The sequence below is a fragment of the Xenopus tropicalis genome, chromosome 9 (assembly GCF_000004195.4).
Source record: "Xenopus tropicalis strain Nigerian chromosome 9, UCB_Xtro_10.0, whole genome shotgun sequence".
Classification (NCBI taxonomy): domain Eukaryota; kingdom Metazoa; phylum Chordata; class Amphibia; order Anura; family Pipidae; genus Xenopus; species Xenopus tropicalis.
The window spans coordinates 71,320,905-71,346,294 of record NC_030685.2 but is presented as its reverse complement, the minus strand read 5'-3'; the positions used below and the strand labels follow the sequence as shown (position 1 = coordinate 71,346,294).

At 38.7% G+C, this 25,390-nt stretch overlaps 1 protein-coding gene and 1 non-coding gene across 5 annotated transcripts in view; both read right to left on the bottom strand.

Moving 5' to 3' along the window:
• Positions 1–1,320: 1,320 nt before the first annotated feature.
• The window catches only part of fign (fidgetin, microtubule severing factor), a 138,067-nt gene continuing 113,997 nt past the window's right edge, over positions 1,321–25,390 (bottom strand). For 3 of the 4 annotated variants that reach the window (XM_004917701.4, XM_004917700.4, XM_002933273.5), the window contains one exon: positions 1,321–4,524. In XM_004917701.4, coding sequence (XP_004917758.1) covers positions 2,285–4,524 — 2,240 coding nt within the window. In that variant the 3' untranslated portion in view covers positions 1,321–2,284. Of the gene's footprint in view, positions 4,525–5,067; positions 5,176–25,390 lie in introns of those variants that run through there. The other variant, XM_031892956.1, reaches the window with a different exon arrangement.
• LOC116407899 lies at positions 19,449–19,614 on the bottom strand. Its single transcript, XR_004220590.1, has one exon.

Sequence of the window (25,390 nt, the reverse complement as noted above, 5' to 3'; positions counted from 1 at the left end):
GAGATCCAAATTAGAGAAAGACCCCCTTATCCGGAAAACCCCAGGTCCCGAGCATTCTGGATAACAGGTCCCATACCTGTACAAAAGAATCAAAAATGGAGATACAAATTAAACTTAAGGTACTGTTCGACCTGTTATATATGTGCCAGTGACAACATTTAAAACAATGTTAAAAGCACATTAATGCTAAAGTAAATTCTTTCTTACATGAAAACAGCTATGTACATTTCTAGAAAGAAACATGATACTCCTTGTGCTGTTTTTTTTCTTTTTTTTTTAATACAGGGAAATTATTATTAAATCAAAGAAAAACGTTTCTTCTGTTCTTCTAAAAATAGAGTTTTTATAATGTATATGCGGGCAAGTGTGAGAAAGCTAGGAACGTATTTCTCTCCGCTACAGAGTATTTGTAGTAATATTGACACAGAAATTCAGCATTAATGTTCCTTTAATGTTGTATAAACTGCAGTTAAATTATCTACAGAAGCTAACCCTTTCAATTTGAAAGAGCATCCATACCGTTTTTCAGAGATGTAAAGCCACCAGAGATGTTGAGTTCTTGTGCTCAGTTACATCTTTGGAAATATATTAAAAAAAAAGACCTTTCCTGCTCACTACATGGATTCACAAATTATAACAGCAATATACAATTTTGGACCAAAAACTACATCTACAAGACCTCCACACTACAGCGCTGAAAAGAAAATCAAACTGTTTATTAAATAATATTGAGTTGTATGTATGTCTATATGCATTTTGGTAGGAGCAAGTAGCTGTACGTAGCAAGACTGGATCCATTATATGAAATCTCTCGGGGGACTTTGGTCATTTTATACAAGGTTGTGGATGAGGGTAGTGATTGGTTACTTCACATCAGTCTGCATAACTGGTCTACACAACATAACATCTTGATTTATATTATTTTTCAAATAAATAAGTTGCTTCAAAATATCAAAGTATCTTATGCTTAACTAGTCATGGGTAAAATGAAAGACAGGTTGGAGAGTGTTGCACTAACTTTTACTGATAGTAAAAGGTATCCATCTTTATAACAGCAGCACCAATGGCATCAGTCCATGTTGGGGGTAATACAACCACTGCATCGACGGCAATTGCCAGTGGTTCTTCCAATGTGAAATGCACTCCCTAAAGCTGTTTGTTACCCATACTTTGACCTGTAAATTGTGCATAGAAAAAAAAATGAAGGTGATACCCAATTATATTTTATATTAGGTAACAATGTGTGTTTTTTTAAAAAGTCTAAGCAAAAAAAGTTGATTCACCCTACCCCACCCAAAAAAAGGAATTAGAATGAAGCAATATCAGTGGCATGTGTTTACTTCCCATTGTAATATATAATAAATACTGAAATGTAAAGAATACTTTCACCTTATGAACATGATTAGAAAGGTTATAAAATAATACATCATTACAGAGGGAGTTAATTTGTTACAAATTGCTCTGGCAAGACTTCCACCATTTTTCATATGAATCAACCCAATACATTCAAAAGATATTTTCCATGCCACTTTCCAACTGTTGAGGTAAACATATATTTTAATATAAAGTAACATGAATGCCTATCATTTATCTCTCAGCAGTACATAGTGCTTTTAACACATTCCTTTGAGGTACTGTACAAAGCAATCACTTTCCTGAGTTTTTTTTTTTCTCTTTTTTTTTTTTTGTTTTTTGCAGACAGAACATTAAAAGAAATGAACTGCAGAAATTAAGGTCCAGATCGTGGTTTTCCTGTTTTACTGTTCTGCAGAACAGACAGGTCTGAGGAATACTGTTGCTCATAAAATGGCAAAAATCTGGCTCTCTGTCTATCAACACAATCGTTCATCTCTAGTCCAGCAATGTTTGAAGTTAAAGCTCTTTATATTAGCACATGCCACCAATGTAATTGTGAGGCAAACAAAAAAATAAAGCACCACTTCAGGCACTTGACAGCAACTAAATCTCAAGAACAGCAGAATGGAATCAACACATAAGGTTCATGTCCTTCCAGAATCAACCCACTTTAACCTTGCTTCTTGGTGAGCGTTGACTAGCTTGAACAGACCTAGGTATCGACTTGTGCTCTCGGCCATATGCTTTTAATTTCCAAGCACAGATATTTGATGCACTTTTGATTCAAGTCAAACCTGGCTCTTCAGATGCAAAGGTATTGTGGATGTCCAAGTACCATTTACAATTTGAACACTAGCAGAAAGGGTTTGCATTCCCTCTGTTGCCCATGTTCATGTGCCACAACATTCAATGCAAAGTTTAAGGGATATCACTGACTGCAACCAAACATTTTGTTCCATTCAATATATGTATCAAGTTCTTTTTGAGATATGCTAGGCTGAATCTTGCAGAATACATTTTCAAAGTCTTGATATGTCACAGGCCTCAACTGGTTAGGCATAATGGCTGAAAGGTCTGAGGGTGGTATGGCATGGAGGGGACCTACCACAGCTTCCTGACACAATCGAGCCACATCTAGTCCCGAAAAACCCTCTGTGCGCTGAACTAGGAGTGCAACCTCTTTGTCATTGAGACAGTAATTGTGCTGTGAGAGCAGTTGTATTATTATCTGGTGTCTGGCTGTGCTGTCTGGAAGTGGAATTAAAAGTCTCTTCATGAAATATCTCCGTAGAGATTCATCTATTTGTTCTGGTTTACTTGTGGCACAAATTACAACTATTTGGTCCTCAGCAGAAGACAGAACAGTGTCTAGCTGCATTAAAAACTCTGTTCTCATCCGACTTATTGGACTGTGTTCTTCATTAACTTGGGACGAGAGAAGCATATCAATGTCACTAACAAAGATCACTGATGGTTGTCGACACCTTGCAACAAGAAAGGATGCATGGACAATTTTTTCTCCTTCGGTTATCCATTTTGTCACAAGATTAGAGGCAGAAATTTTAAAGAAAGTGGCACCAAGCTGACTAGCTATACATCTGCCCAATAATGTTTTACCAGTCCCCCGTGGTCCAAATAAAAGAATGCTCCGAGGCAAGGCAGTAAGCCCACTAAATGCATCAGATCGTATTACAGGCCATAAAACCTCTTCCTTTATAAAAGCCTTTACTAAATCAAGGCCAGCAATTTCATCCCAGTCTACAGGATGCCCCTGGTTGATAATCTCATTAGTTACAAGGTCAATCAGGTGAGAGTCAGTATTCTTCAGCTGGTCGTCCACAGAGTGGTTGGATGAGGTAGCTGTATGAAGTCCAGGGCCTTGCATCGTATGTGGGATTAGTCGATGCTCATCACTATGTTCATTAAGAGCAGAAGAATTATATTTCCCAAAAGAATCACTTGATCTTGAATTCTTGGTAGAGCTATATGAAGGTGGAGTTAAAGCTCTTGTGGACTGGTTGTTGAATTTCCTTTGTTGATCAGAGGGCACTAACTGCTTTGTTGGCTTAAATGCTAAAGATCCGGTCTCAGCACTTCGATCAAACCCATTTCCCCTATTTGAGTTTGTAATACTGCTGTCAGGCATTCTGTACATAGGACTGTGTGATGATCTCTGTTGACCATAGCTGTAATTGCCATAACTGGATTCAATGTCCCCTTGTCCTGCCATATAGAATGCTTTTCTTTTTAGTGAACTAGCTGAGTTATTAGATACAACAGATGGTGCTATTGGAGTTAAACCATGACTCTGATAGCTGTAGCCTGGGACCGTCGTGGGAGGCAAAGGAGTTGGAGCAGGAATACCTGACGGTAGGTAAGCAGAAGGTGGAGGTGCACTGCCAGGACTGTAACCTGATCCAACTGCAGACTGAGGTGGATAGCTAGCAGGTGGGTAATTATAACTGGGTATACTGGATGTCCCATTGTAGCCAGGTACCAGGGCTGAAGGGGGAGGTGGTGGGGGTGGAGGCTGTAAAAGTCCAGAGCTATGAAGGGGCGATGGATGAGGTGATGGGAGTGCAGATGCTGACTGGCTGCTGTAACTTGTATGCAGGTAAGAACCATTATAACCTGTGGCATATTCCTGAGATGGTAGTCCTGAATGAAGACTAGGTACGGTGTGGCTGCCACATGTACTGCTAGAATAACTAGGTTCTGACAGGTTACTTGCCACCCCAGGAGAACTGCCTATGCTGGCCGAAACATCTGATGGAGGGATAGCTGACCCCACTCCACCTTTGCTAGCTGTAATAACATCAGCAACACAGTTCATGGGATAAACACCTTCAGAGTTTAAGGAGCTTTGCCAAGGTTCACTTTCATTCTTTCGACCATTAACTAGACCCGACTGAACTTCTGTATAGTTACTCAGCAAGGGTCTATCCATGGAGCCATCTAAAATTCCAGAGTATTTCTCTGCATATTTCTTGAGCAAATTTGAAGCAGTCAGAGCAGAGATGTCATCATTGGCCCAAGCATACTGATAGGTGCGTTGCAAATGACCTCTGTAGGCCTCAACTTTATGAGCTGGTGACCGCGTGGTTGATGTTATATCGAAGTGTTGTTCCGGCCACTGCGCATGCTCCGGGGTCCACTGCATCTTCAAGCCTATAAGGAAAACGAGAACAGAAATCAGAATTACATCACAGTCTAAATTATTCCAATAAAACAAGTAAAGAAAAGTAAACAACATTTTGAATTTTGATTTTTACATTTTACATAAACAGGAAACCAAGACAGTTTTCAACTATTTCTTTGTATGGTTTGTACTGTTATGCATGTGATTCTCCCTCTGAAATATCAGCTTCAGTTTTAGATTTTTATTTTTTTTTAACCAATCTAAAAATATGAGACACAGCTGACAGATCACATCTAGGATACCTCTCTTATTTGGTGCTGAACACCTAGTTAGCACAGTATAATGCACCCTGTGCAGAACAATATGACACAGACATCATAGGTCATTCCATAATCCAACTCTCATCTAAAGTGGTCCACGACAGTTTCAAATCTGCTTCGTGGAGTGCAGCAAAGCAATCTCCTAGGCAGCGGTCCGTCGCTTTCATCACACAAAGCCTACAACTCGGTATGAATTACAACTGCCTTCTATCTGCTTTTGAGCTCTGGTGTTAAAGAATGAAATACACATACACAAGCATTAGTTGTCTGCTGGTCTTAGGTTCCTCCGTGTCTTATTCTGGGAGCAAAGAAGTAAAACCTCGTTGGTACCGTTATTTAAACTTTATCGCAACTAATCCTTTCAAGATATCATAGCTTAAATGCCATGTTTGGCTCCTGGGTCAGACATGTTTTAAATAAATATTTCAAGAGAATTTCAGTTCAAATACAAATATTTGGAGAAAACATGCATATTGTTGCATTTGTCATGCAATATAAAAACATAGGTACAGAGACCAAAGTAACTAAGCAGCAGGGAACATTTACCGCTATGCTGTTACTATGTTACATTACTATGTTTGAAAACAAACAACTGGTTGGTTGTTATGGGTTACTTGACCTGGAGCAAACATGTCTGTTGTTGCATCATGCCCTGGTTTCTTACAAACGATGTACATCTTTGGTGTAAAAGCTGTCTTAAAGTGGCCATACACTCTACAATTCTACATTCCAATGACAACTGGTAGTAGGAAAGATTGTTCCTGCTAATGTTAGTAGCTGAATTGTCAGATATGCATGTACAAACAAAGGAACTCTTTTCCCCTATCTGACAATTCAGCATTAACGCTACGATGTTTGAGCACCTTCAAAGTTGCCTGATTAAAATTTTCAGTCCTGTCTGATTGGCGAGACAACAGATATCCAAGGCTATTACTGATATTGGTTGCCTCGTCTCCCACCATACACACAACGATTATTGTATTATAATATAATACATTAATCACCACCCCTTTAGATAAGAGGAACGGAGCTTCCATTTAAAGCAGCGTAGGTGGTTTTTCAGAGTGAGGGCAGTGAGGTTGGGGAATGCTCTTCCTAGAGATGTGGTATTGGCAGATTCTGTTAATGCCTATAAGAGGGGCCTGGATGAGTTCTTGACCAAGCAGAATATCCAAGGCTATTGTGATACTAAAATCTATAGTTAGTATTGTTGTTGGTATATATAGTTGATGTATGTGAGTGTATAGATAGGTAATTATGGGTTTGTGGGTGCTGGGTTTACTTGGAAGGGTTAAACTTGATGGATCCTGGTCTTTTTCAACCCTATGTAACTATACATAACTATCCAACTATGCTCTGAGATCTCCAAAATATGTCTCAAATTTAATTTCAGTTGCAATATAATTCACAAATGAGATTACTGAGAAATACACTACCTTCCCAATTCTACACTTTAAAACATCAGAGTAGATACTGTTAGAAAGATCAACTACCAGGTCCATAACAAGGAAAAAGAAGAATGCCAATGCTCTTTAGAGTCTCATTGGTTGATTCTCCTGAGTTGATTGGGCCGCTGGCCCTGAAGACCTGAATAGAGAGGGAAAAAATTCCCCTGGATTCCAAAGACCGCAAAAAAAGGATACATGGAATGTATCCTTGGCATGAAAAACTGATGCTGCTGAACTTCAGCTCTTAAAATCCTTTAACCTTTGACTTTACATTGCAGTATGGTGGGATTTCTTGTCCAGCAAAATTAAGGTAAAATATGGTTAAGCAAGAGTGTTTACATCTTCTTTAACGCTTCAGTTGCCCTCCTGTTTGATTTCCATAGAGCAATAATACATTTTCCTTCAGCTTGGGTAACTACACCTTACAAGCAACAACACAGTTTACTGGCAGAATGAAATTGTGATTCCCAGCTGACTCTCTTTCCCTTGTTTGCAAAATTTCTGCACCAGACTCTGGAAGTTAATTAGTAGGATGATGCTGTGCTAATTGTGTTAATTTACAAGATTTTAGTCAAAGAGAATCATGCCAAGCCTGGCACTGCTGTCATGCTTCCGACTTAATGACTTAGAAATACTGAAAACAAGGTGGGAAGGATTGCAGTAATTACACAATAAATGAATACCACAGCAGGATCCTGTTGAAAATATATTGTTATTACGATGGAGTTCATCTGCGGTTGAGGGTTGGTGGAAGATGGATACTTTAAAAAAAAAAATGGAGGGTGCGGATTAGGATTAACATGCACAATGTGCCGTGAACACTTTGCACTGTCATATAGTGTAATTCTATTATTATTGTTTAATAGTATTAGTATTAGTAAAAAGTATTTTTTACTAAAAAAGTAGGGTCCAAAGTTGGGGTGCACCAAACCCCCAAATCCACCTTAAAGAACATGGAAAGGCAAAGTCACTTGGGGATGTCAAAATGTTAGGCACCCCCAAGTGACTTTAATCGCTTACCTTGTACCCCGGGCTTGTGCCCCTGTTAGGAGAAAACAGCACCAGCCCAGGGTACCTGTAGCACTTCCTCCTTCCTGTATCGCCTCGGAAGGCAACAGAGAAGTCGGCTTTTCACTCTACTGCGCATGCGCCTAACTCATAGTCACAGCTTAACGATACAGGAAGGAGGAAGCGAATCGGCCCAGGTGCTCCGGACTGGTGCTGTTTTCTCCTTTAAGGCATCGGGCGAATACCGGACCAAATCCGAATCCTAATTAACATATGCTAATCAGTACTCGGAAGAGTTTAATGTTGCTGCGCGCGTAGTGCTCGGCGAAATACTTTTCACTTCCGTGTTCATGCGGCGACATTTAACCCTTCCAAATCCTAATTAGCATTCGGTTCGGCCAGGATCGTGGATTCGCCCGAATCTGCACCCTGCCAAAAAAGACCGGATACGAACCGAATCCTGGATTCGGTGCATCCCTAGTCCAAAGTTAATAATACATGCAATGGGAGGATGATAATCTTTCCCCCCATATCAGTCATCTTGATGATATCTAATAATAATACCTGATAATGGGTCATTTATGAACACAAGTGCAATGTGCATTTATCATAAGAAGGTGATGGGCGCATTGGCAACCATGAAAAAGTGAAGAGGTATGTACCTTAATGAGTCAATTGCACTCTCCATTGCATCAGTTTTACGGCACACGTATGTGTGGGTGCCTTTTAAATGACCCCCCAAATACCAGCAGGGTCACTATAGTATAATTTAAGTGTTTAGTGGGAGAAAAAAGTCCAATACTCCAAGAGAAAATCACATGAGCAAAGTATGTGGTCAACTTCTTTAGAGAACTAAATTGAAAGTTTAGAACCCCTTTAAAGAAAACTATACTATAGAATACTTAACCAACAAATAGTTTATATCATATTAAGTGACCTATTAAAAGAATCTTCCCAAACTGGAATATATATATCAGTAAATATTGCCCTTTTACATCCTTTCCATTGAGCCGCCATTTAGTGATGGGCTGTGTGCTCCCTCAGAGATCAGCTGACAGGAAATAATGCAGCTCTAATTATAACAGGAAGTAGTGTGGGAGCAAAAGGCAGAACTCTGTCTATTAATTGGCTGATGGGGCCTAGCATGTATGTGTGCCTTGGCTTGTTTGTGTGCACTGTGAATCCTATGATCCCAGGGGGCGGCCCTTAATTCTTAAAAAGGCAATTTTCTATTTAGGATTACCCAATAGCATATACTACTAAAAATATTTTATGAAAATGGTTTATTTAGGTAAAACATGGTTTTACATATGAGCTGTTTATGCAATATATTTTTATGGAGACCTACATTGTTCAGGGATATAGCTTTCTTTATATGAACCACTAGGCACAGTACTAAGCATAATATATTTACAGAACGTGTACGTGCTTTTTTACAATAATTCATAACAAATTCATTACAATAATTTAACAAACGAGAGTTACAGAATAAAAATATGATCACAGGGCTCTGTTTACAAGAGCTTACAGTCTAGCAGAGTTGTTGGACCATTGGTTTTGGCATGATTGAGACTTAAATTTGCAGGGGAGATTTATATCCAGAATGCAGGGTACCGATTTTATGCAGCAGTAGAAAATAAAGGACAATCACCCCCTAAAAAACACTAAAAATGCATTAACAACAGAGGGGAATTTGGCCTTAGTTTACGATGGTGGAGTAGTAAAAGTTAAAGGGATTCCTAGCATGACTGCGAGCGAAAACAGGACAAAACAGAAAAAGAAGAACAATCAATTTGCAGAAAGAAAGTGCCGCATCGTTTCAGCCCCATATTGGATCCTGGAGCTGCTTCAATCTGCAGGCTTTAAACAAGGCCCCACAGGGTTACTTTGCTGTCAAGCTGTATGTGGCAACATAACCAAGCTGACACTTCAGCAGAGGCGCATAAGTGTGTGCTAGCAAAGAATCCTGCTGTAAGCAGCACTGGGAAATAAACACAAAGTCAATAGTTATGAGCGCGGTTTTTCCATTTTACACACATTTGGCTTAAAGGGACAGTAAAATAATGGAATTGAAGCTTTTCCAACAAGAAATGTTGATTGGAATCTTAGGGTAAAAGACAGCCGTCCTCCGATGAGTTGGTAGACTGCACATTCACTGTTCAGACTGCGCTACAACACTCTATAATGAGAGAGTGGGCTCTTCATTTACAAAGGCCCCAGGCACTAGTGATTACTATCGAGGGTGCCAAATTGTGCCCCTGCAGGAAGCACTTATTTTGGGGCCTTGCTGTGCTCTGTACTTCATGCTAGATTACAAATCTGTTGTAAGGTGCAAGGCACAGCTTTAGTAGGGGCAAGGCAGCTTTGTCCTTAGTACTTGGCATATGGCAAGTGGTAGAAACAGGGCTCCTTAGCACCCTTTGCCCACCGAAACTCCTGGACTAAGGGCAAAATGGAATTCTTTTTTTCCTCCCCTGGCCCTCATGAATACAAAGCTGCCAAACACTGGGAGCCCTGTATTCACTGGGAGGAGAACATATCTATTATAAAGCACTAAGACCTACACCAGTGATCCACAACCAGTGGCCCAGGAGTAACATGTTGCTCACCACCCCTTTGATGTTGCTCCCAGTGGCCTCAAAGTAGGTGCCCATTTTTACATTTCTGGCATTAAGGCCAGTTTTGGAAGCACAGAACCCTCCTGCAGGTTCGGACTGGGGGCGCTCCCTCTGCCCGACCGTTCCACCCCTGACACATTAAATTTACACGCTATGGGGAGGACGTCGGTTGGGGGCCCCTGCGGGGGGTTAGGGGGGCCCCTGTGGGGGGGAGTCAGGGGACGTGGCCGGCAGGAGCACCTGCAGGGTCCCTGGGGTGGGAGCCCCGGTGGGCCCTGCACCCCCCAGTCTGACCCTACCCTCCTGTAGGCCAGCTGTCCACATGGGACTACCAAATAGGCAATCACAGTCCTTATCACAGTCTAAAGAACTTTTGTAATTGCTTGTGTGTCGCACCAACACTTTTTACATCTACATGTGGCTCATGAGTAAAAAAGATTTATGGATCCCTGACCTACACCAATGGCAAAAATGCTTGTGGCTCTAATTTTTTTGCATCTCTGACTCCTGTATTAGCAGATGGGATGCTGTATATGGCATAAAGAGAATAAAGTCTTTTAAACTGCAACACTGGGAGATGTAGGAGGTATGAGTGTACAAGGGGTATTTGTAAAGAAGGTGAAATGTCTTATTATGGGTGAAAATATTATCTTATAACCAAATAGGAGAGGTTAGGGAAACCTCTTGAGTTTCGATTGAATGATAACCCCATGCATCTGTCAGGGACAATGGGGGACTCACTGCAGGTCACCAACAGCTCAAGCACCACAGGTTGAAGATTTCTGTTCTAATAGCTGAACCAGAGCACGTTTTATGCAGATGCCACTATGACAGGAGATGTAAAACACATGACACATTTTCAAACAGTACAAGCAGCCTGAAACATTAAATCAAGACACTGTCACTTTTCCTGAATCATCTGAGCGACTAAGAAACCTCTACAAGATGTTATTTAGTATTGCAAACGTATTTGCTGTATTAATGACATGCAATTTCTTTAACGTGCAGTAGATTATTACAGGCAGTGAAAATGTACTTTCGTCTCTCATACATTTCTATAATTCAATGAACCCCCAGACATGAAAAGCCACAAACCAGCTGGGTCCCTACTGCTGCCAAATCTACATCCACCCGCTCCATAAATAACGACTTTGACAATGACAAGCAAATACAAAGTAAATGTAAAGGATCTGTCCCTGTGCTACAGAAAACGAGTTAACTTTCTAACAGCCAAATGCCAAATGATTCAATCCTCTTAACACTGCACTTATTTACCTACTTATTATCTAAACCCAGTAATTTACTGGTAAAAGATAGAGCAGTAAGAAGAAACCTGCCAAAAAGATCTTATCTTCTAGTTTTCTAGGAAAATCTGATGGGTTGTGTTCATTTATTTACCTCTATATGTCGGCATCACTGTGGCTCAATGGTTATCACTGCTGCCTTAGCACTGCGGTCCTAGGTGTGATTCCAGCCCAAGCACTACAAGGATCTTCATAGGGGTCCAACTGGGGGGTTGGACCCCGTAGAAGATCGTGTTTCCCCCCCCGCAGGGCCCCCCTAACCCCCCTCACAGGGCCCCCCACCCGGCGTCCTTTCCCAAACGTGTAAATTTAACGCGTCAGGGGGGAGCGTTCGGGCAGGGGGAGCGCCAGCAAGGGACAGGTCTGGGCCGCCAGGGCCCACTAGAGCCATGGCCCACCGGGATTTTAACCGGTGTCCCGGCGGCCCAGTCCGACCCTGATCTTTTAGGTATGTTCTACCTGTGCTTAACATTTTAACTGCCTCTATATTGTATGGTTCATTGGATAAGGAAATCATTTTAACAATCATCTGATGAAACCTCTTTGCTCCTGTAGTACTCTAGCCTACGCCCAGGAACGCGCACTGGCTAAGAGTAGATATTACCATTACATTAAAGAACATTTGATTAAAACAGAAAAAAAGACATTTCTTTGTATGGAATTATACATCATAAGAGAAACAAAGCACCATAGTTGTTCATTGTGTGGCTTTTCAATATGTTTGCTTAGAGGCCTCCAGAGATTTGCCTCTTTGATCGTTGGGTCTAGAGATGAAAATATAGCATTGTTAAGTGTAAGAGTGTTGCTCCAGCAGGCAGTTTGCCATGGGCATCGTCCAACTTCCTCCTAGTAGATGAAAATGTTAAGACTCTTGCTCTAAAGGAATAAAATCATAAAGGCTAATCATGTGAAGCAGCTACTGTGTCTTTTGGAAAACTATGTTACTAGTTAAATTATAATTATAAATGGCTGGCTCCAGAAGAAAGGTGGAATCTTCTCTAATCGTGCCAACAGAACAAAAATCATTACAGTGGCCAAAAATGCTTATTTCAGTTCAACTTCTCCTAGTTATACATATTGGGTAAGGTCCACATTTTAGCATAAGTGGATTCAACACCTAAACGTTGTGACAATAAAAGACAACAAAATGGTTACCGTTGCTCCTTGGTTGCCATCTGCCCCCAGGACCATCTACCTTTGCTTTGTGGGATACTTTTAAAAGTCTATGGGGCCAATTCACTAAAGGTCAATAAAACGAGCGCTATTTATAGCATGCGTTAAAAATGTTATCGCTTCTTATTTTTTGCAACAACGCTCGATTCACTAAAAGGACATGTGTCATAATCAAGAAGCGATGTTCTTTGCGTTATTTAACTCGCGATGAGCGTTTTTCTTGTGCTATTTTCCGCCGTATGCGTTATTTCCTGCTGCATGCCATATATTTCGCCGCTTGCTATATTAGCACACGATATTACGCACGTAACCATTACTTTCGGAAAACTACTTTTCTGAAAATGACCATTTCCCTGCAAACTGGAGGCTGCATCACTCTAGGGCCAACACAACACAGGCCAAAAATACGTCCGCAAACTCAATGTTATGTTGCCAAAAGCTCACAAACCACAATTTTCTTTAAGTACCGCCTGCCCCAAGTAGGTGTTAATATTCGCACAGACTAATGCGATATTTAGCGTGTTTAATGCTCCATATGTGTTTGTGAATCATGCGTTATTACTATTTCTGTGCGAGAATTACCGCAATGAAAGGTAAATAATGCATGCGATATGCGTCTTAACGCAAGCAAAATGACTTTGATGAATCGGTACTTAATTATCGCATGCTTTTTAACGCAAAAAAGCATGCGATAAGCATTATCGACCTTTAGTGAATCGGCCCCTATGTGTCTTCTGCAAAAGTAGTGGAACTGCCATAAAAACAATACTGATATAATTTGTCTTTCACCCTTATAACAATGTAAAGCAACAGCTCTGCCTTCCCAAGTGATCCCTATCCCTACCTGTCAACTTCTCATAATAGTAAATGAGTATCTTATAACATGGTCAATTATACTATTCTCAAGCTTTCCAACCAAGTAAAAGTGATTGCAGCATTGCAATTTCTTGCATTTACTGTGCCTCGGGGCATCTAATAAAGCTATTAATTACAAGGTGGTGGACATATTCTCTCGCTTACAATTTTATGTGAGCACTGCCATTTGTCAGTGAAGACTAAATAATTAATATGTACAAATGATATATACCTATATGAACTATAGTGAAAATATATAGAGAAAGGAAGACATTTGGAAATGAACTTGCACATCTTCAGCAAATTAACATTATCTTTAAAGAAAATCGTCATCATGTTTATTGGTAGAGCAAAATGTTATACAGGTATCGGACCCCTAATCCGGAAACCCGTTATCCAGAAAGCTCCAAATAACGAAAAGGCTGTCTCCCATAGACTCCATTTTAATCAAATAATTCAAAATTTTAAAACTGATTCCCTTTTTCTCTGTAATAATAAAACAGTACCTGGACTTGATCCCAACTAAGATATAATTACCCCTTATTGGGGGCAGAACAGCCCTATTGGGTTTATTTAATGGTTAAATGATTCCCTTTTCTCTGTAATAATAAAACAGTACCTGTACTTGATCCCAACTAAGATATAATTACCCCTTATTGGGGCAGAACAGCCCTATTGGGTTTATTTAATGGTTAAATGATTCCCTTTTCTCTGTAATAATAAAACAGTACCTGTACTTGATCCCAACTAAGATATAATTACCCCTTATTGGGGCAGAACAGCCCTACTGGGTTTATTTCATGGTTAAATGATTCCCTTTTCTCTGTAATAATAAAACAGTACCTGTACTTGATCCCAACTAAGATATAATTACCCCTTATTGGGGGCAGAGCAGCCCTATTGGGTTTATTTAATGGTTAAATGATTCCCTTTTCTCTGTAATAATAAAACAGTACCTGTACTTGATCCCAACTAAGATATAATTACCCCTTATTGGGGGCAGAACAGCCCTATTGGGTTTATTTCATGGTTAAATGATTCCCTTTTCTCTGTAATAATAAAACAGTACCTGTACTTGATCCCAACTAAGATATAATTACCCCTTATTGGGGGCAGAACAGCCCTATTGGGTTTATTTAATGGTTAAATGATTCCCTTTTCTCTGTAATAATAAAACAGTACCTGTACTTGATCCCAACTAAGATATAATTACCCCTTATTGGGGGCAGAACAGCCCTATTGGGTTTATTTAATGGTTAAATGATTCCCTTTTCTCTGTAATAATAAAACAGTACCTGTGCTTGATCCCAACTAAGATATAATTACCCCTTATTGGGGGCAGAGCAGCCCTATTGGGTTTATTTAATGGTTAAATGATTCCCTTTTCTCTGTAATAATAAAACAGTACCTGTACTTGATCCCAACTAAGATATAATTACCCTTTATTGGGGGCAGAACAGCCCTATTGGGTTTATTTAATGGTTAAATGATTCCCTTTTCTCTGTAATAATAAAACAGTATGTTGTAATTGATCCCAACTAAGATATAAATAATCCTTATTGGATGCAAAACAATCCTATTGGGGTTAATTTAAGTTTTATGGATTTTTTTAGCGACTTAAGGTATGGAGATCCAAATTACGGAAAGACCCCTTATCCGGAATTACCCTTGGTCCCAGGCATTCTGGATAATGGGTCCTATACCTGTAAGTGTTATTGGTCAGTAGAGGAGCAGATAATTTAGAAAGAACTCATTAAATAATATACAACCAAAGAAATACACCCAATGCCAATGGCGCATTAACTATGATATTTTATAAAATAAACATTAAAAAAATCACCATTATTACAAACACAGTCAGAAGAAGACTTGCCCTGAACTCCTTCTGCATAATAAAACCTTGATGTGTAAATTACTACCCCAATCATATAAATACACACATATCAAGGGTAGCTTTAGTATCAAGGAAAGGATCAATTTAAGAACATTTGAAATAAGCTCTACTCAATTTTGACCCAATAGTCGGAGCTAACAGGGGTCAAAAAACAAATTTATAGGTCTAATAACTGCAGGCTTTGGTCTTAAATGAACAAGGCATCCATGCTCTTAAGTGCCTTTTTGCTCAGCATTTAACTTCACAAACCGTGTATCAGAGGATTTTAAGAACAAGTGGGCTATGATTAGCTGGACCTCGATATGAAAAAGCATAAAAAAATAAAAATGCACTGGAATTCATCTTTGCTTTATATCTTTCTTATATCTTAAAATAATTTTTATGTGATAGAGCAATCTTTTGTGCATTTTATAGATGGCTTAGGATTCCATGATTAATGTAACAATAAAAGCAAAAAAAAAAAAAAAGTCAGAGTAAAGAGAAATCTGTTGATAGGATGGGGTGACATAGTGTAGCACATTAATTCAGCGTCCTTCACTCTAGGGACCTTTGTATAATTTAGTCCGGCATCTGATGGCTGTGAGAAAAAAAAGCCACATATAAAATTCATTTGTGTTGGCTTGAATGCTGTTTCCTTCATACAAGCCACCCTATAAAGATAAACTGCGATGGCTTCCCAAATACCTACGTCTATTGCACATTTTTAAAAGAATCTCTTCCTAGAACTGCACCACAAATATATACTATAGGCAGCCTGTTCAATGTGGCTAATATTTATGAGTCTCTTAGAACCTAACTCCTTTATGTTGAAAGTCACTTTGAAAAAAAATATATATATATCTAGTGTAAAAGAGTCCCAGCCATACTTGGCTTCTCCTGTATGTGCACTCACATACATCTAAAATATGAATTGAAAAAAGGGAGGATTAAATCGGGGGATACAGTGGTGATGATTATTTCCAAAATTAATTAAGTTTGAAAGTATACTTAATTATTAACAAGGGTAGACCTGTTCTGCAGTGCTATTTATCATTAATGATGAATAGCATCCCTAGCAGAACGTCTTAGTCACATGCATTGCATGGTAAATCTATTAGAAATGGACTTTAGTTCTACTGCTATACTAAACAACAGATGCATTATAGTACAGGTATGGGACCCATTATCCAGAATGCTCGGGACCTGGGGTTTTCTGGATAAGGGGTCTTTCCGTAATTCAGATCTCCTACCTCCTGCTAAAAACATTATTTAAACAGTAATTAAACCCAATAGTTAGTTGGATCAAGTACAAGGTACTGTTTTATTTTTACAGAGAAAAAGGAATCATTTAACTATTAAATAAACCCAATAGGGCTGTTCTGCCCCAATAAGGGGTAATTATATCTTAGTTGGGATCAAGTACAGGTACTGTTTTATTATTACAGAGAAAAGGGAATTATTTAACCATTAAATAAACCCAATAGGGCTGTTCTGCCCCCAATAAGGGGTAATTATATCTTAGTTGGGATCAAGTACAGGTACTGTTTTATTATTACAGAGAAAAGGGAATCATTTAACCATTAAATAAACCCAATAGGACTGTTCTGCCCCCAATAAGGGGTAATTATATCTTAGTTGGGATCAAGTACAGGTACTGTTTTATTATTACAGAGAAAAGGGAATCATTTAACCATGAAATAAACCCAATAGGACTGTTCTGCCCCCAATGAGGGGTAATTATATCTTAGTTGGGATCAAGTACAGGTACTGTTTTATTATTACAGAGAAAAGGGAATCATTTAACCATGAAATAAACCCAATAGGGCTGTTCTGCCCCAATAAGGGGTAATTATATCTTAGTTGGGATCAAGTACAGGTACTGTTTTATTATTACAGAGAAAAAGGAAATATCTAAAAGAATTATTTGCTTATAATGGAGTCTATGGAAGATGGCCTTTCCGTAATTCAGAACTTTATGGATAACGGGTTTCCGGATAAGGGGTCCGATACCTGTAGTCCTCCAATCATTATGTTGTTTGCTAAAAATGATAAAATAAATGGAGCTTTCCTATTACTGTACAGCAAGTGCTCCATCTCTAAGTGTAAAAATGGTCTCACTTGGACTAAATCTCCTAGGACTTCTACTGTTGGTCAGATGCTAAGATTTGCATTAACATCTGGAGGAGATGGATCTTAGCTCTGTTCCAGGGAATCAACCAAACTCACTGTAAATGCGTGAAGGACCCCCCTTTTTTGTTGTAAGGGAACTTTAACTGAAAAAAAATGTTATCCAGAGCATTGTGAAACCAGCAAAGTTGTACACAACCTTATCTGTGGACATCAGGGGCCCAAAACTTGTTCCCTCACACAGCAAAATTCACCTAAAGCCAAGATTATAATGAATGTGGAAGTAGTTATGGGCTTGTTCCTCCCTTCTGACCCAGAATAAGTTAGTATGGATGTTTATACGTGTGAAAATATATATGTCAGTGATGGTAAGGATGCACAAAAGGGAACAACTTGATGGACAGTTGTCTTTTTTTTAACTACATAACGATAGAACTGGGGGAAAGAGAAAGCAATGAATCACTTTTTCTCTATCCAGAGATAAAAAAAACCACCTTTTTTCCTGTACCAGTTTCCTTCCTGTCAAAATCAGCAGCTCAGCAATACTTGACTGAAAGAGCATTTACGTAGCTACAAACTCCCTTGGTTACCTGGAATGGTCTGTGAATCATTAGACATATTTTCCCTTTGATTTTAGATATGTTCCAAACTATCTACTGTAATTCAAGGTGTCATCTAGGATCTTCTCGTCATATATAAATATGCTGACTAACTCACAAAGGACACTTATCTACCCTGATAGTTGGGAAAGTCAATTTATAGAAGGTTTCCAGAGATGGATCTAGTTCATCTAAACCATAGGGACGCCAATTCTGATGTATGTAGTAGCATATACTATGATCTGCCATCAATATTTGAGAATACATGACAGAATATTCTTATGAGGGGATATAATAAAAGTTGAAAAAAACATGTGCAATGCCAAAAATGTCTTCCTTGCACTCACTGAATATAGGTTTTGCCAACCTGCAATAGTATTTAGTGACCCATCTGCCATTGGGAATGCTCTAGTTTGCGCCAGTCTGAAGTGTATGCAATAAAACTTTTTACTGATCAGTCATCCCTTCCCATCCGGCTCAGCTATGTTCCCCTTCACTCAAGTCAATGAGTTGCCTCTGTAAACAGCTTCTTTCAATAAAGTGGAGCAGAAGTGAATGGAGGGGAAGAACTGATACAGTGTGTAGAGTGTCTCTTATACATAACTGTGAGCATTGCCCTGCTCTGTCCCTTGAGAGAGAGGCTCACTCACTTGGTCTTCATTGATCAAGAATTTATAAACCTCTCAAGATTACCAAAAATAAAAAAAATAATGTGTGTTGCAAATAGGTGGATCAGTTATCTATCTATCTATCTATCTATCTATCTATCTATCTATCTATCTATATCTATCTATCTATCTATCTATCTATTATCTATCTATTATCTATCTATCTATCTATCTATCTATTATCTATCTATTATCTATCTATCTATCATCACTCTATCACTCTATCTATCTATCTATCTATCTATCTATCTATCTATCTATCTATCTATCATCTATCTATCTATCTATTATCTATCTATCTATCTATCTATCTATCTATCTATATCTAAAATATACATCCAGTAAACCATATTCCTATAAATGGTGCTTAGAGATGTCATCAGTTAGGGTCTCTCTCAAAATTGTGTAGTTTACTAAGAATTCAGCTGCGTACTGACCTTTCTTAAGGACGGAAGTTAAAAAAGCGCTGGGTGCAAAGAACAAAAAGGTATAATACATAAAATAAAGGTGGTCCGCACTCCAAAATCCGTGATTCTTAAAGTGCTCTATTCCATACATTTCGGCTCCTGCTTAAGGCCTTTTATATATATTGGAGTACAGACCACCTTTACCAGGCCCGGACTGGCAATTTGAGGATTCTGGCAAATCCCAGATGGGCTGCTTTACGATGCCATAGACAGTTACTATTTATTGGGCTGGTGGGGACAGCGCCGGATTTCTACATGGGGCGCCCCGAGGCCACCCCCATTCAGCGCAACTTATCCCCCCCTTGGCACGCGAACATGCATGCGTGGACAACCTCCACCCCCCACCACGCATGCGCCAAAGTTAAAACTCCCGTACGAAGTAGTGGGGAGAGGTCCTATGTTTATTCCGCCCTAGGCCCTGGCCACAAATCCGGGCCTGGGTGGGGTGCTGTTTGGGTCTATGTGTCCTAGAAATGCCAGGGTCCTTCTATGTATATATATATATATATATATATATATACGAAGATAAACGGTACCGCACTCACAGGACTTAAAAAGATCAAAATTTATTTTACTTACAGAGTTTATCTAACGTTTCGGCTACCACTGCAGCCTTTCTCAAAGACTGCAGTGGTAGCCGAAACGTTAGATAAACTCTGTAAGTAAAATAAATTTTGATCTTTTTAAGTCCTGTGAGTGCGGTACCGTTTATCTTCGTATACATTACTGCTATTTTTTGGTCTGCACCCAGGCAATGCTATTTGCCTTTTCGTGAGTGCCTGTTGCATCATTGAAGACTTATATATATATATATATATATATATGGTAGCCATCAGAACATTATCTCACACACGGCACTTATACTGTAATGTCACCCACTGTGACCAACAGCACTTACATTTGCCCATTTGTGTCTGTTAGTTACCCTCCCATATAGATTGTAAGCTCTACGGGGCAGGGACCTCCTTCATCTTGTGTTTCTGACTCTTATTGCAACTGTACCTTGTATTTATTTGTATTTATTGGCGTACTTTGTATTTATCCATTATCTTTAACCCCCTGTTTGTATTAATGTATTCTACTGTACAGCGCTGCGTACATAAGTAGCGCTTTATAAATAAAGATATACATACATACATACACATACATGTATATTTTATTTTTTTATTAGTTATGTAAAATATTTTCAATACATCTCTAACAAAATCGTATAGTAAAGGAGAACTATACTATAATAGAACTGTTACACAAGGTAAATGTCTAGTATTTACATGTTCGCACATAAACTTCACAAACACACAAGACTTAAATGCAATCCTCTATAATGGAATCATTTTAAGTGCACTTACTCACCACTTACTATAGCACGCTTTTTTATTCAACATGTCTTTTTTGTCATATTCATTTTATTATCATACACTACTTGAGAAATTCTTTTTATCTAGTTCAATGTCAAATGGTTTTACCAGTAGACGTATGCCAGCGATGACACAAAGCACACAGTTGTCAGCGCTGTCCGCCAAACTCACAAAAGCATTAAAATGTTACCAAAGTATCTAACTGATGAAAAATGACAGCTTAATCACTATAAAGCATTCTGCATTAACAGGTTTTCTCCCAATCCGAGAAGTAATGTCGCAGAATAATTTAATGGAGGTTAGACATTTAGCGTTGTTAAATAACCTACATTTTCCACCTAAATTGGGTATAATATCTATTAAATATTAACTTACAAATTCCGGAGCACTAGAACATGTTTGTTAAATGGAAGCAAATGTGCAATAGAAATGTTAAACATTTCATCATTGGCAAAAAAAATAATGTAGATAAGAAGAGAGAGTGGAAAAAAAATACCATTAGAGAAAAATGAATATAACAAGGTGCCAGCAGTTCAATTGTACGTTTTAATGATAGCAATCATCTAAAAATATATATATAAAAAATAAAAGCCTGTTCTGATACATTATATTGTCCAACTCATAGAGAAGCGTAACCAAGGAACTTCTAGAATTGTATTTTTTTTTTTTTGTCCGTAATAGCTAAAGGAGGCAATATCGTTTTGTAAGAAAACTTCAGTGTGTTTTACTCTGTCCATCCAATTTTCCAGTGCATAAATTGGCCTACTGCTAGGACAATTTTCTCTTCGTTATAGACCTCTGCAAAAGAAGCACAGAGGTGTTTTTTTATCTCTATTCTTTTTCTGAGCAAATGCATTTGACCAAATTCAGAGGCGTCCAGAGCGTTTCCCCCCCACCCTTCCTATTCTTGCTTGACAAGCCGTTGTAATTGAAATGAAGTCTAATCAGACTCATTACTGTTTTCAGCAATTTGCACCACCAAAGATGCTTATTAGGTAACTGTGTTTAATAAACCACTCTCTAGAAAAAAAATAACAGTAATGAGCTCTTAACAGTCAATCCACAGTGTGAATGTAATTTGAAAAGTGTTACTGGTGCTGAATTGATTTTCACATTTACTAGTATCATAATCAAGCTCTAAGACTCAGTATAAATAGGAACACGGGGAAGAAAAGCAGCTTGTGGGCCACAAGGAGAATTCTGTATTTGAAATGGCAAGCGAGGGACCAATTTTTGAGCCATTTATTTTAAAAGGATAATTTATTCATTCAGATGGTAAAAGCCTGTATATATGTTATTTCATTCAGTATTTCTGTAGGGCAGGCTTGGCAATTTTCTTTAGCTCGTCGGAACCACACACACAGCTATGATTTCATATTATATGTGCATGGAAGATAGATAATGTGGGAGTACACTAGGGTTGCCACCTGTCTGGTTTTGGCCTGGACAGTCCGGTTTTTGGAAGGGCTGCCCAGGTCAAAACCAACTACTCAGTTTCCCAAATTAGGAAAACCGGGCAGGACTCAGTAACATTCATAGTTACATAGTTACATAGGGTTGAAAAAAGACCATTGTCCATCAAGTTCAACCCATCCGAGTAAACCCAGCCCACAACCTATACTAACCAATCTATACACTCACATACATAAACTATATATACAATCAGTAATACTAACTGTAGATATTAGTATCACAATAGCCTTGGATATTCTGCTTGTTCAAAAACTCATCTAGGCCCCTCTTAAAGGCATTAACAGAGTCTGCCATTACCACATCACTAGGAAGAGCATTCCCCAACCTCACTGCCCTCACCGTGAAAAACCCCCTACGCTGCTTCAAATGGAAGCTCCGTTCCTCTAATCTATAGGGGTGACCTCTGGTGCGTTGATTGTTTTTATGGGAAAAAAGAACATCCCCCATCTGCCTATAATCCCCTCTAATGTACTTGTACAGAGTAATCATGTCATTTGTAGATTGTAAGCTCTTTTGGGCAGGGTTCTCTTCACCTCTTGTATCGGTTATTGATTGCTTTATATGTTACTCTGTATGTCCAGTGTATGAAACCCACTTATTGTACAGCGCTGCGGAATATGTTGGCGCTTTATAAATAAATATTAATAATAATAATAATATCCCTGCCCCTGAGATATTACGGGCCCCGCCGCCTCCCCACCCCACAATGTCACAGCCCTGCCTCCTCATCGCCCCCCGTGACGCCACCTCTGCCCCCTGCCCAGCTAAGAAAGGTGGCAGAGATGGCAACCTGAGTTTACACTAAACATATTATATACACCATGGATCCCCAACCTTTTTTACTTGTGAGCCACACTCAGATGTAAAGTGTTGGTGAGCCACACAAACATGAGAAAAGTTCCCACAGCAGTGGGTAAAGTTGAGCATTGGGGTGGGAAGATATCACCTCCATAGATACTACTGCTACCCGCCCCCAAATCACTACTCTTGGCACCAATCACCAAGGGCAAATATGGTGCACATATCTGAATATTAACTAGAATGCACGCTCTATGGGGCAGGGACCTCCTTCCTTTTGCCTCTTTAACACTCAGCATTTAAACTTGAATGTAACTGTATTTTGAATAAATTTTTATTTCATAATTAGCGATGGCCAAATCTGACCCATTTCATGAAAAAATTCATGAAATGGCAAAAATATGGGAAACACATTAAAGTCAATGGGCATTTTTTACAGAGTTTCTTTTTTTTTTTACAACACATTAGATTCTATGGATATTTTTTCGCATCAAGAATTTGGCAAAAAGTTGTGCAGCATGTAAAAGTAGCACTATGTAAGTAAAATTATACATACATACAATACCATATTACTATAGTGACTTTGCCTTGCTTGGAGATAAGAAACTGGCAGCCTGCTCTATGGTTGGCCTAAGCTGAGACCTGTTGTTGAAATACAAATTTTGTTTCACTGATAAAACCAAAAATAAGCAAACAGATTAAGAGTAAAAATATACAGAAGAGAAGACAGGCCGAGTCTTCTGCAACCGATGCTGGGACTTCTGGGAATTTAAAACAAACCATTATAACAAAGTTCCATACACCAGGCTATACCAGCTGCTTAAAACAGATGCAGAATAGCAAATGGTTATTTCTTCTTGAAAACAATTTTAGGCACTTTTTACATTTGAATATAGGGATATGTGTAACTATTTTCATTGGCCCTCTGGCAATCAACATAAGCCTTAAGCCTGTGACGGGGGGACAAATACATAGTCAAAGTATTGTAAATTCTGATTTCTCTTTTCCCTATAGATTTCCACCATCCCTGCCTCCCAAAATACTTTCTCATTTTACCTCAAAAGCACATTTTCAGGGCATTACTTACAGATTGATTCTTATTTCCTCCATAGTGTATATATGTCCTATCATGGGTGAGGGAGGGTAGGTGGGCACTGCAGAAGAGTCTATATGCAGCCGTTTTGTAAAGAAAACATACAATGTTACTGTACTGAGTAGTCTATATGTTCCCCGCCATTGGCTAAAGGTAGGGCAAGCTCAAGAACCCACAGATGTTAACACCCTACTCCATGGAAGGGTCCACTTTTATGGCAAGTCGTTCTTCCTGCAAAGGTTTAATGAGATCTATTAATTCTGTCCTCTGCACTTTCCTTACTGTTTTAATTACTGCAAGTGAAAGATAACCCTCTGTTATAAAAAAGATAATAGATAACTCTTGTAATAATCTGCAGTGGTGCAAAAGACTGTCTTTGTTGTTACTGGATAACCTACTAGATACAGAGGAACCAAATGTAGCAGAAGAAAACCTATCTTAAGGGGAAATTAAACTGATTTCAAGTGGTAAGAGTTTAAGTAAAACCTCCATCTACTCATATCTCTCATTCCACGCTTAACACTCCAATTAAATCTCTGAAGTTGTACGGCCACTAGAAAGCCTTAAGTAACCCTCTTTGTCTGATTCATACCTTATAGAGAATCATTAGCAAATTAATTATTAGTAACTGTATATAAGTTCAGAGAAGCTTAAAAGTAAGTGAGTGACCCACAATTAATCTGTGGTCATTAAGTACAAGTCTACAAGTCTACTGTCTACAAGAAAAACCTCTAGGTATGGGACAGTTGTTCCTTGGTCAAATACCATTGTAACATTCAGATTTACCCTGTTTAAGCCCCATTTATTGACTGTGGGTGACTGGGAATAGACACATTTTTACCTGTATCTTTAGAGTGCTCACAGTGATTTCCAACAGAGTGAACATGGCTTAAATATAGATTGTAAGCTCTACAGGGCAGGGACCTCCATCCTCTTTGACTCTTAACTTATTGCAACTGTACCTTGTATTTATTGTTATACTTTGTATTTATCTATTATTATCTTATTAACCCCCTGTTTGTATTAATGTATTCTACTGTACAGCGCAGCGTACATTGTACATACAAGTAGCGCTTTATAAATAAAGATATACATACATACATACATGAACAGTACTCAATAGTTTTCAATGGGCTCTGATTCAGGACCACCAATAACCAACATTTACTTTTCTTTTCAAAGTTTCCCTATCAGTTTCATAAGAGGCAAATTTGCAGACTTTTGCACATAAGCCTTTGTGGACACCATAACTATAATGGACAGATACCCAAATGAAATGATATTTACCAACACCTCCACTGATACCTAGTTTGCATGCGTAGACTGATATGTAGCAGCCTGTCCAAATTAATTCATATTACATCTTGTTACTCAGTAACAAGTTCTGATGATGAATTAGAGCTTGTAAAGCACATCTACAAGCTAAGTGCCTGTTTGACTCATCAAGTAGCTAAAACCTTATGTGTTTTTGTTAGGATTTTCTATTTGTGTCATATGGCTGCTGTACATGACAGGAATATAAAACAGCCATATGGAATCAAGTGGAACTGCAGTAGAAAAAAATAAATAAATAAAATATGAAGCTTTTTCCCCATTTACAAGGTAATTTGGTATGGCTTTTTAAGAATGGAATAAACCTGTGCACAAATCTCTCCTGAATGTCCACCATCAATGTGTCTGCTACCAAGCTGAAATTAAAACCTCAGCACCATT